The 13,153-nt window shown below is 41.7% G+C and overlaps 1 protein-coding gene across 2 annotated transcripts in view; it reads left to right on the top strand.

Annotated features, from left to right (window-relative positions):
* The first annotated feature begins 8,329 nt into the window (after window positions 1-8,329).
* scube3 (signal peptide, CUB domain, EGF-like 3) overlaps window positions 8,330-13,153 on the top strand; it is a 78,010-nt gene continuing 73,186 nt past the window's right edge. For both annotated transcript variants that reach the window (XM_072367614.1, XM_072367613.1), the window contains exon 1: window positions 8,330-8,824. In XM_072367614.1, coding sequence (XP_072223715.1) covers window positions 8,725-8,824 — 100 coding nt within the window. In that variant the 5' untranslated portion in view covers window positions 8,330-8,724. The remainder of the gene's footprint in view (window positions 8,825-13,153) is intronic.

The raw sequence follows: 13,153 nt of genomic DNA, 5'->3' as shown, positions 1-13,153 counted from the left end.
GGGGGCGAATTATTTTACAGGAGACCAGTGAAAAGGGATTTGAATAATGTTTTGAATATTTCCTGATAAAGAGATTCAGGCACGATCTGTTGACGAGATGAAATGGACACAATCCACCGGACAGTTCAGTGGTGTGTTTTTATTAGTTCAGTTTACAATGAAAATCTTCTCACTCAGCAAAGCCAAGAAAGGAAGAAGCAGCTTTGAGCTGTCAAGCTAATGCAAGTTGCTCTGTGGCATGTTGGTATGCGAGCTGTCTTTTCTTTCTGGCAGATGACCTTACTGAGGAGGAGTCAGTGACAGCATCTGTCACTTTCACTGTTACCTTCATTGGCCTGACGAGTCACCTTCTATGAATAACACATAGTGCAGTATTCTCGGTATGAGCAAATTACTCAGGTGGAATCGAACATCAAGGCAAAAGGGAAACTAATATTTCAATCGTAAATTCTGTATAATGGCAAAGAGGCAATATTGTGAACGCCTGAAAGCATGAGTGTAGCTTTGTGTTGAAAATGGTGGGGACATAAGGCTCAGTTATAAAAAAAACAAAAACATGTTAATTTACACAACGAAGGCTAAATTAGTTTGATAACGGCTCATCAAAAGTGAGCAACCTGAGCCACTAAAGAGTCAACAATATGCAAATACTCTGCATAAAACTGAGCTCAACTGAGGGAATAATGTTGACAAAGTTAGCCTAATTACATGTAACAAATCAACTTATATAGACTGTACAAATTAATTAGGCAGTTCACCTTTCAGTGTAGTTTATACTGAATGCTCATTAGAGCTCAGACCCTTCAGATCGTGTGTATTTGTGCTGAAGAGGAAGGTGGGGCCTAAAGTGATGAACAGAATTAGCACAAATTTATGACTGGGCCAAAAGATATCCCTGAAGATTTCTCATTGGGAATTATGGATATATTCCATGGTAATATGTGGAGGATGGGAACTAGTATAGGCTGTAATCGTTAAGGATAAGCTTGCTGGATCTTTCAGGTTGAGGATGGACTGAAAAAATGGTGCCAGTTTCTGGAATATATTTTCCTCAAGCAGTGGTACATCAAGACCCCCACAACTAGCAATAAGGTCTTGATCTTTATGCAGGACAATGCTCCATCACATTCTTTTACAATTTGGCTGCCAGCAAAGCCCTCAAAGATGACCTGGCTGCCTTTCTCAATTGAAGGAAATCTGGCTGAGGGCTCGGGGGCCTTCTCTAATGTGGGATTTGCCGAGAGAGAAGACAATGCACCTTTCAGAGCAGATTCTGCTCGCCACGCCATCGTGAACAGAACAGAAAGTGGCTTATTCCATGGATCGGAGTCTCACGGCAGCTCTTAAAAAGTTGCTAAACTGGTCTCCGAATATGTCTGCTCTGCCGAAGAAAAACAATTCGGAGCTTGCATTACTTGTTTCTCACACTTACTCTGAAACTGAAATTAAGCAAAGATTCTTTTTGTAATTTGTAAATGTCTAGCTGATGAATAAATAAGCACTGCACACTGTAAACAGGGACCATTATAGCTAATTCTTTACACTTGTAGCAATTTCAATTTGCCAAAATACATAAACTATATAGGATAGAATAATAGCATGTAAGTTATATTAAGCAGCTAACTATCTGGTTCCGTGGCAAAGCAACAAAAAGTAGAGATGCAGTCAAAAGGTTATGAGATTGTTACGATTCACTGGCAGAAAAACTATTTAAGAATATTTATCCTGTAAACTTTGGCCTATGTCTACAGGTTTGTTAAAGCAGCACTAGAGAATCTAGAATTCTTTGCACTTTGGCTACAGTTGTGGGATATAACAGTTGTCACAAAAAACAAAAAGTCTCCAGTATTGCACATGTACAGACATGCACTGAATTTATCATTGTGAATAGGCCATAAAGCAGCATGGTGCAGGCCGGAAACACGTTGTGAAGTTGTGAACTGCGGTATCCCAACCTCAGGTCCTCTAAGGCAGTTTCCGGTCCAGGAATGTGCAAAAAATAATGGCCAATGTATGTCAAAACGAGCTAGAAGCGGGTAGTTTTAAGCTTCGCAAACGTTTCCCGGTGTTGCTTTGAGAATTCATTGAACTGCACAGTTTTCAGGCACATGAAGCAAGACTCCAAACTACAGAGAGCATTAACATTCTAAGAACTCAGCTGTTTAGAGCAGAACTGATCGTCGCTTCACATGAAGTGAAATAGCAAGATTACCCGTTGTGGCAATGTTTCAAACTCGATAAATAGAAAGGTCGATTGCAAACACAACACTAGCTTTTTAGCTAATAGCTAGCAAACTGACAGTTAGCTTAGCTGTGGAACTAAATGTTAAAAATAAAAATAGCAGAAGTAAAGTACATCTCAAATGTTTGGGTGAGTGTCGTTTGAAGGGATTTCAGATTCCGAGCCGAATCACAGCTGTATCCCAGATTCAAATTAACACACAGGTGCACTAAGTTTGAACATAGATGTAAAGTATAGTTGGAGATTAAACATATATTAAACACATATATAGAAGTATGTTGGGCCACAACATAAAATTGTGATGAAAAAACAAAACAAAACAGGGTTTAGCCAAAGGCTGAAAAGTCAAAACATGAGCTCGTGACTCCACCAAGCACGCTCTCACAGGTGCAGCCAATGCAGCTAATTAGCACGACAAATCCCACGCAACCACCCAAAGCCGCCTGCACTGCCACTGCAAGGCCACAGGGGGGCGTAGCAGCAGGTAAGATGTCTAAAGAACATGCTGACAAGAAAGGAAAAACAGTGACTATCATGACAAAAACCCTTAAGATTTTAAGAACTGGCATAGCACATAAACGTACACTAATGTCAGGGTTTAGCGGGACTTTTGTAAGACTTTTGCCGCGACGTAAAAAAAAAAATGTACGCAGTGAAAAATGTCTCTTGTCTCCAGGAGGGCTCACTATGTCAGACTTTAAAGACATCTTCTCCGCAAGAGGGCAGTCGAGATTCGTGTCAGGGTACCAATACAACCAGGAATGCTGCAACTTGACTTTAGTGCAGGACGCATTTAATAATGGGGACAAATGTGGAAATTTCACACCTTTTCCATCAACCATTTAACTCTTTGTAGAGCAAAATGCAATAAGTTGGGTCAGTGTATCTTATTGGAAAACATGTAATAATGAATTAGAACTGACACCCACCTTTTCACACGGTTTAGTTGTGTGACTATGACTTTAATTAATTTCACCCTGAAGCCATCATTATCGTTGTTTGTTTAGACTCTTGTGACTTCCCCATAGAATTTAGAGAATGCCTTGAACATTTTTCAACATTTCAACATTGCTTTTTTTCTGAGTGAAGACATTAAAGCGTTAAAATTACCCTGCAAACCAGCTCAGCCCTTTACAGGGAGAACGCTGATGAGTGGTCTGTTTCTGCTGCATATCACAGCTGTCTGGAATCCAAGGATAGAGACCGGTGTGGGTGTTTTATTTTTCTGCCTGTGAGTTATTCTTGTGCCTGACATATGTTTTTCTTTTCTTTTCTTTTTTTGTTTTCTTCCTTCTTCTTGATTAGTTTTTGATGAGCTATCACAAAGCTCTGTCAGGCTCATCATCTATGAATCATGTGAGGTCATAACGGCAGATCATTTGTTGTCAAAGCACATCAGTGAGGATTTAGACTTCATTTTCAGATCTCAGCTGACACTTACTAATCCATGATAAAGTGCAGTGTGATAATTGTGCCATCACTCACACAAGAAGCTTAAAAACAAGTCAACAATCCCATTAACTCATTCAAAAGGAGATTTGACTGGAATGGTCCTTCCAAGTACACTACGTCTTTTTAAAGCTTAGTCTTTCAACTTCTGGAACGATTTGAACAAAAATGACCCCTGAAACGTATCCTACAGCAGTATATATTTTTTTCCCTTCTTTGCTTTGTTTGCATATTCAAGAATACGTTTTTCTGCTCTGGTATTTCTGCTCTGCTTGTGATGTCAGCCCATGCCCGAACCCATGTGACCCTTCACTTTGTCCTGAGCAGCAGTTTTTATCTCTCCCAACAAAATAGCGATGTCTTGTTCCTCGAAGAGGAAGTGATTCAGGTCAGAGCATTAGCAAAGAATGTCAGAGGTGAATGTGGGCGATTTGCTGGAAGTTTTACTCATCAAAGTGTCACAGAGACTCTTGTACTTAATCATCGCGCGTGCTGTGCTTAGGCAGCCTTCAGTGGTTTGGAGGGGATCTCAAGTTTGTTCTTTGTCTGATTTGACGAAGGTTTAGTTTAACTATTTTGTTGCACAGAACCTCTACAAAGCTCCTTGGAAACATTCCCTGGTGTCAGTAGTTGGAGGAGGTAGGCGTAGCTTCTGCAATATCTGGCTAGACAGTGAGCTCATGGGACTTCCCCACTATGCTGGCCCTGTTTTGTACTTACCTACTTACACAGTGTCTGTCTGAGAGAAGCTGCCTTGACCCTTCCTCCACATATGAGTTGATCATTGAGGATCAGCAGAGACAAAGTGGCACAGAGCCTCTGTCGGCTGTGCTGAGGTTTAAGCATGCCCAGCCCAGCTCGAGCTGTCATCAAAAGAGTTAGCAGAAAATAAATGGGTATTACCTCTGCTCTGCTTGGGTGTGTGTGCCTGCCTGCCAAGGCTGTAAACACAGTCATGCAATCTAGCTATATGATGACGGTTGATACTTTGAATGATACGAACTCTGCAAGGATTACATTTAGGGCAGAATCTATCAATCCTCTGATCTTGATGAGTCTACTTGATTACAGGCATTCAAACGAACACACACCTCAAACACACGCCTGTCTCCTCTGCAGTACCTGCACCCTCACTCATCCAGCTAACAAGCCTTTCTGTGTTGTCTGTCTCCCTGTTGCAGCAACAGTACGGCTCAGCTAATAGAACTGCCACTTAGGAGGAAAAAAAAGCCCCCATAACCCGGACCGTGACAGCACGCACTCATTAGAAACTCATATCTTGCAATGTGATGTTCCAAGTGCAACAGCATTTTAATACCTCTGCTGCTGAGTTTGTTTCCCTCCGCGGAGCTGGAGAAATAGTTTTTGACAAGCAGGAATAACTGCTGCAGTTTGTCACAGTACCTGTGTGAGATATCTCTGTTTCTTCTGACTTAATAACTTTATTTCCTTTTGCACTCTTTGCTCCCTGCTAGTGCCAGTGACTGAGGCTGTGGTCAGGAGGCATTCCTGGGGCAAGCCCACAGCTTTCTCTGGGATGACTGTACTAAAGTTTGGAACTCAGCAAGCCACTCTGCTCCCCTGTGGTGCTGGCATGGTGAGTACCAAGACATCCTGCTGGGCCTGCGGTGGTGTTGGTAACCTCGCATATGAAGAGTGTTAAAAGAAAGAAGAAAAAAAAAGAGGGGTGACTTTTCGCTTTGGGCCACAGCATTTTCACATATAAATCTTTTAGACAATTGGAGAGCATAAGTGTCCAACAGAAAGGAGGTAAATGAGGAGCCAAGGTGATGTGCCCCTGCCTATGACCATCTGGAAGAGAACATTGGGCGCTCTGCAGGGCTTCCAAATCCACAGTCCATTAGCATGCAATGTAGTACAGTGGTGGCTCTCACAGTTGCCTCCCAACATGCATCATTCTTGCATTTATCATCCTGCAACAGCTGTTGTCTGACTTTGATATTTGGAGTCAAATCGAAAAGTCGGTTGCAACGATGTCTGTCTGTAACATCTGCTTGCCATAATTCTGATGTGCGTCTTATTTTTGAGAGGAGAGCGTCGGTGTAGACGGAATAGCTGCGGCAGCTGTTAAAAGTTCTATATTTCTGACAATAGTACATTTTCACGACAGATCCAAATAGCTTCATGCTTCAGCTTTTTTAAATGCCCAAACTGATATTTAATCAAAATTCATATTTACTCTGTGCAAAACATGTTATACGAGGTTTCGGTCAGTCATTCTGCAGCAGATTTCATGAACCTGATTTATATATATATATTAAAGTTTCTTTGTGCTGTCTCGACTCTGTCTTCACTCTTCAACTGTTCTTTACCCAGCTTACACTAAAATCCTTTTCATGACGAGAGTAATAAATGAAACATTACCTGGGTTTCACTTATGTGTCTGTGGGTGTAAAAATAGCTCAGTTTGGTGCACAGTGCAATGCCCGTGCTCAGCTCTCTGTCTTTTAATGACATGTTGCCGTGAAAAGTGTGCTGATCCTCCATGGCGACTTGTGCTCAGGCTCTGTGGCAACTGTGTGCTGACTTTCTCAAACTCCCAGAGTGGCTCTGAGCTCATTTGGTTATACAAGTGCTCACAATTACCCAGAGATTTGGATACAGGGACATGGGATATTTCCATATCCCTGACGGATGTTATTTTAATTACACTGAACTGCTTGACTTTGTGCTGCGGATTTGCATGTTTTTTCTTCTTCTGTGGATGCAAAGAGGGGCTTCTCTGAATGTTTTTTCTGATTTAGTGAATCTCTTTTTGTTTTAAATCGAGGCAAAAAAAAAAAAATCCTTGAAACTTAGTTAATTGCACAAGTAATCACAAGTAATCTTTAAAGTACAGCTGATGACAACATTCTGATAAACTGCAAGATAGAAATAATAATAAAAAAAATCCTCCCTTCACATTTTCTGCCTTTAGCCATTTTGGATTTTGTCTGTTTCTAATTCTCTGCATCCTCTGAAGAAGCCAGAGTTGTTATCTCCAATCAGTCTCATTGTGAGGCCCTAATTATATTTGATTGAGAAAAAAAATTCGACTTGGGAGCAGTCATGATAATTATAGTGCAGAATCGGGCCGTGTGTTGAAATGCGAACGTAAATGAATTAAAAAAGATGATTAATTTTGTTGATAATGCTAAAGGAGAAAACAGGTGTGGAGACGCAGATGTTTTTGCTCTATAAGATGCCTCCTGAAAAACAAATGTTTCACATGTCATTGGTGGTGAAATGCGGTGCAACGTCTCAGTGCGTTGTGCTACTGGCAATGTGAGATGTTTTGCTGCATCTAACACCTCATACCTCTTCTGGTCTTGGGGGGTAATGATGTGCACTGAGTAACTCGTGATCAGTGATTTGCAATAATGGTGGATGTGGAGCATCTTTAACCCCCACAATTTGACTTAATGTACCGATAAAGTTCAATCTTATAGAACATACTGGCTTAAAAGGCTTTAGAAATAAAAGCTTTACAAATACATCTCAGTACAGCTGATTTCTTGCAGCAGTCAGAGTGTCATTACTCAAAGCAAATATTGATTAGATAAATGTTGCAGTCTCTTACAAGGAAAGACTGACAAACATGGTGTTGGTTATGATTTGGAAGCTTATGATAGAAAATGTAATTTTGCATTCAGGTTTTGTTTTTTCCTCTTCTTTTTGTTTTGCTTTTTTGATTCCAGATGATTCGCGTAAAGCTTTCACCAATCTTTCCTGTAAACAATCACTGATTATTGGTTATTACAGCAGAGGAAGTGATTCATCCTGAAATATATTTGGACCAGCTGGTGTAACTTATTCTTTCAGCATATTAACTTCATATTAACAAAGCTTTTTATTTCACAAATGCAACTTCCTTGATGTGCATATTCTTTTATGTAAGTTACTTTGGTTCCCTCATGCAGCCATAATGGGGTTAGAAAATTGCTTAAAGCCTCCCATTCGACCTTTAATGATGATTTGTAAAGAAATCAGTTGAGGTGTTGTTTTAAAAACTTGGTGGATTTCATTTTTCCCATTTTGTTGTACGTTTCATAAGTCTTCAAGTGAACTTTGAACTATTCAGTGCGGGCAGACAGGATCAATTTTCTAATATACATTAATTGATCAAGAAGTCTCAGTTCACATTAGGTAAATTTGTTAATGATTTCAAAGAAAATGGTGTCATTTTGTACTTGATTTGTTGTAGACATGTTTTATTAGTAAGACAGCATCATCACATCAATGCTTCAACTATGATCCACTGAAAACGCGCGTTCCTCGGTTAGTCTGGATCACCTCTACACTCTGCTGCGTAAGAACAGAATGCAATCTCCAAGCCATTATATTTCCCATCTGAGTCGTTTGTAAATCCATCCGCCCTCCCGTACCCCCTTCTCAGCCTTTGCCTTTACTACGCTGCCGTAACGGCAACTTGTTTTTTGCGCAGGTGACACCAATCACTCGACTGCACGAGTGCAATGGTAACCTCTATACACCTTGAGCCTAAACAACACCTGTGTGTAAATTCCTACAGGACAAAAAAAAAGGAATCCGTGAGAACCAGTCGGAAAAGAGCAGGAGCAACAGAGGAGTCCGGAGCGCAGCGCGGACGCTTCTTCCTCTCTCCTCCCCCTTCAGACCCCGCCGAGCACTCCATCTCTCCGTTTTCCCCTCTCTCCCTCCCATCTCTCTCTCTCTCTCTCTCTCTCTCTCTCTCTCTCTCTCTCTCTCTCTCTCTCTCTCTCTCTCTCTCTCTCTCTCGCTCTCTCTTTCTTAAATTGACATCGGGTCTGGGCTCGAAACATGATAACAGAAAAGCCTCCTTGCGCTCCGCGTTGTCGGGCTGTCCTCTACCCCGATCACTTGAAACTCAAATAAGCAGGCGTTCAGAAGAAAAAGAACCGCACCGTATCCTGTCAGCGGGTGCTCAGAGGGAATAACACGAGACATTCATACCACACACTCACCCTTGTATGTGCTCTTGCGCATCGTGCATCTTAGAAAGTGCTGCTGTTCAACTACAGTGAAAGTTAAACATGTATCTGCACGCTTTGATACGCGCAAGCCTTGGATTTTTAGGTTTCTGCTTAGTCGTCTTTGTCCAACAGTCAGCTTCAGGAAGTAAAACCACACAAGGTAAGTTTTCACATGAAAATGCCGTTTATTTTACTCATTGTGGCTAAGAGCGAACTGGTTGCGTTGGTGGATTCCAAATTGATGAATTTTATAAGTGGCTTTGGAAAGCTCGTAACATCGGTTTAAAATAATATGTATTGAGATACGTTGAAAGTAGAACCTTTTTCAAATGTATGGAGAAAATGTGTAGTTTTGAGACGTTGATTCATCATCTATTCTATTTGATTCAAACAGATGTCCTCTGTTGATTCAGCGTCTTATTTTGCAATAATTTAATTGCATTTTTGTTGTGTTAATGTGCACAGTTGCTTACATTTATGCAGACTTGCCAAGACAGAAAGGAGAGGAAACATAATAGAGCTGAAATTAAGTTTCCATGTGAGTTTGCTGTTGTTGGAGAAAAGCAGCTGCCTTTGATCTTCAGACAGCACCAGCAGTGCGAACAGTTATGTTTCATAGCTAATCCAGCAGGTAATTGTAGTGAGACTACCAGGAGGCATTTGTCACACTCCAGACAAGTATTTGACACCAGCCTGTAACACGCACACGGAGGAGTCTCTGTCTGTCAGACACTGCAGCTACAGTACTGTCCTGCCAAGCTGGCTGCCCTCTTGCTCTCTCATCTTATGAGAATTCAGTCAGACCAGACAGACCAGACCACCTTACAGGAACAAGAGAGACACAGTGTTATACACTCAATTTCTGATCCACTCAGCTGCCTCCCCGCTGGTTTTCATCACTTAATTCTCCCACAATACAAACGCCAAGCCAGAGCTGCCAGAAGTATTTGCATGCAAAGACGCATCATGCTTTCTGTGTGAGCGCTGATTGTGGTTAGTGATGTTTTGCACTCACAAAAAGACATCTCTCGGGCGGTCGACAAGGCAAAAAGAGAAAGGGGGTGGGTGACTATTTTGCATCCTGGGTGGTCTGCCCCCACTTGTGGGAAAACTCAATATTTACATTTTGCAATTAGAACTACTTTTTTCTCACTTTATTTTCCACAACATCGATTACACACTTCCTTGTCGTGTGGAATGCTGCTGTATGAGAGTTGCTCAGTAATGGCATGCACCTGTTTGTTGGTCAGCGAGTGAAAAGCAGTGGATGACCACTTGATTGGCTTCTCCTCCAGTTCCTGTTTATCAGTGTAAAGCCAGCAGCTCTGCAGTGACATATTATCTGTGCTGGGCTCGGGAGTTTCTTGTGAGCATATTTTGTGCCTAACTGAAAATAAATATTGTGTTTTGATGTTGACGGCAGCTCTTCAAGCTGGAAATAATTCTGAAAAATTGAGAGACAGAGATGAACAATGACTGAACAAAACGCAATTTTGTCAGCTCAATATTTATTCAGCGCAGATGTTGTCTTTCATCAATGTCAGTCTAAACATGGCACTGTGTTTCTGGCATCAGTCATTACTCGTGAAAAAAGAGTGAAAGAGCGGTGGGATGAGGAAGAGAAGATTTGAGGATGTGGTGGAGAGAAATCACAAAGAAGGGAGAAATGAGAGTGGGGGAACAGGGAGAGATTAAATACACACAGATAGATGGTGAGGGAGCAGCTACAAGTGAGGGGAAAAAAGACGAGGAAAAGGGGAGCCGTATACGTCATGGCAAATCACTTTCCCTCGAACAGAGTCGGGAGCTCTTTGCTAATGCAGCGGCACCAAGGCAACGGTTGGTGTGGGGCTGACATGCTGCTGTGGCTCGCTGTGTTGGTGTAACCTCTGCTCCGGGGCCTGGGGGTCTAAAGACGCAGGGCTGCCGGAGTGAGGAGGAAGGCCACATGCAGGCCCTGACACACTGTGGGAACCGAGCAGCCCTGGGCAATATGAGGCCCAAGTGATGGGGAGGCTTACCTTGAGATGCTGACTGATTCAGCACTGTGAACGCGGTGGAAGGGAAAAAGAAATCCCCCAAACACTCACTCAGCCCTCTCCTCTTGCTTTGTTTGCTTTGTCCCTGCTTTCTTTCCTTTGCACTTAATGAAGTAGCTGTGCTTTTTCTTTGTCGGTCACAAGCAATGACTGCATTTCATCCACTGCGTCAGAGAGCACCCTGTCAGCCAATGTGCTAATTGTATTTATGCAACAAAAAAAGATGAGTACAGCTCCCCTCTGCCCCCTTCGTCCCTTTCTCTAGTTCTCTCCGGCCCACTGTTGTTGATATAAGGCTGAATGTGCTGCATGTCTGAGGAAGAATGCAAACGTAATTGTATAGTAGCATACAAAGGCTTTGGTGCCATACTCTCATTTAAGTAAAACAGTTTATGAACACTTTTAGTGTCCAAGTAAGAGTTTCAGATTTTTGCAAATTCTTCCATTAAAAGTCTTCTCGGTCTGAGATTTTCTTTGCTTATCTTGTATGCTCTGCTCTTCTGAGGTCTATCTTTGGATTCGTATATTTTGCTCTTGAAGTAGTCCGTTGTGATTTGGATGTGTTTTGGATCAAATACCTTTTTTTTTTATCTTTAGCCTAATGCTTAACAGTTGGAGAGGTTATTTTCTCCAAACATACCTGTGATCATTGAGGCCAAAAAGTTCTGACTTCATCAGTTCACAGGTCTTGTTTCCAAAGTGCACCAAATTTATTTAGATTTTTCAAACTTATGACACGGTTTTGAGTATCCAGTTTTTGTCTTTGCATATGCTAAATGTCAGGCAGCTGCAAAGAGGAATGCATGGCTGTTGATTGTTGGAACAAGGATTGAGGAGTTAAAGTATTTGTAAAGCTTTGACATTTGCATCAGCTGGACTTAGGTAAGGTGCACCTTTCCTTTAAAGTTCTAAAATTGTTCTCAAAATGTTGAGATGAATCCTTGCACTTTAACTTTATACCTTTTGATCAGTTCGGCATCAGCTCTCTTAAAGATATTACCAGTAATGTGAATTTTAACTTCAACTGCTCAAACTTGCGAGCACTGTCTGTAAGTACATACATGTGACAGTAAGTGATTGCATGGGCTGTGACTGTGGTAATTTGGCAGGTACTTGAAACACTATGTGAAGCCACATGAAAGAACTGTTTAAACTGAGCTTTTAATTGTGCTTACCCCTTTGGCCTTGAACCTCTCACAGTGTGTTGCTCAACAGAAAGGAAAAGAAAAAAAGACTGTTACACTATCTTCTATGAACCTGGCCACTCATAGTACTTTGACACAGCTTTGGCTTCCTTCTCTCTCATAAAGTTCACTCTTATTTGAGAGGCTGCATGGTTTCTACACTGGTTCTGAGTCCTTACAAGCTTCTTCAGTAGCATATGTGGAGTTGTTACTCTTGTCCCCTCAGAGACTGCTTGTCCCCGTAAAACAAGCAGGCACAAAAGTCTCTATTTGTCTGCCAAGGTGCCGAGCACTGCTGGTAACTTGAAGATGTACAGTATTCAGGTCAGCTGGGAAGAACAGACGTCTTTTGTCCTTTCTGGGATGTTCTGTGTCTTAGAGAAATTAATGACACCGCATATCAGGCCATTACAGTTCACTCACTTGGTGACTGCAAGCCTATTTATTTCTCCCCAAGGCCAGTTAATGTATATGAGCTCCTAAGCTGTGAATACCTTTTTTTTTCCTTAACAATGTACTTGCTTGTGGTAAAAGGCGATTGTGTGTCTATCGTCTCTCTTTGCAGAAGGCACACGGTTCTAGTTATGTTCTCGTTATAATCAGAGAGTCTGAGGCAAGTTGAGCCTCGAGGTGGCCCCCGGTCACTCAATGATGAGTGGTTGGAGGCGGCGAGTTCAGCTTCTTTTTAACACTCAGCAGACACGCACCTACTTCCCAGTGGTGCTCCAGTGCCACTGTACATGTTGTTACAAAGTAACTGAGAAAGCAGCAAGATTATTACCTTGGCATTATTTGAGTGGTGAAAACAGTTGATTTATGACCAATGTCCAAGAGCAGTGCAGGGTTGTATGGGTATGGACTGTGATGATTGATTTTAGACTGGATATTAACGATTGTTCTTAGCAGAAAGAGGACTCCCAGTTCCAAAATGAGGTTTTAATGTAGTGGCAGTCATTCAAAAACAATTCATTGTGTCCACCTAATTTAATTTTTTTGTTTTTCTTTCCTTTCCTTTCGTGTGGCCAAGTTGCAGCTTCATGCAAACTTTTTAATTCAGTTTCAGGGCAGACGAGCTACAGAGTGAGCACCACATTTACAGGGACATGTAAAGTCAAAACTGTCTGGAGGCGGATTCAGTGGAGCTTTGTTCTGGACAGTCACTCACTTTCATCCTGGCCGATGGAATGTAAAACCAAGACACTTTCCTCTCTGCATGAGTGTGTCAAAGATTCTGGCCTTAAGAAATTTGATTTCTCTTTTGAAGGA

This window comes from Leuresthes tenuis, unplaced genomic scaffold, assembly GCF_036924035.1.
Source record: "Leuresthes tenuis unplaced genomic scaffold, fLeuTen1.0.hap1 SCAF_16, whole genome shotgun sequence".
Classification (NCBI taxonomy): domain Eukaryota; kingdom Metazoa; phylum Chordata; class Actinopteri; order Atheriniformes; family Atherinopsidae; genus Leuresthes; species Leuresthes tenuis.
The sequence above is the reverse complement of the archived record's forward strand: the minus strand, read 5'-3'. Positions and strand labels throughout refer to the sequence as shown.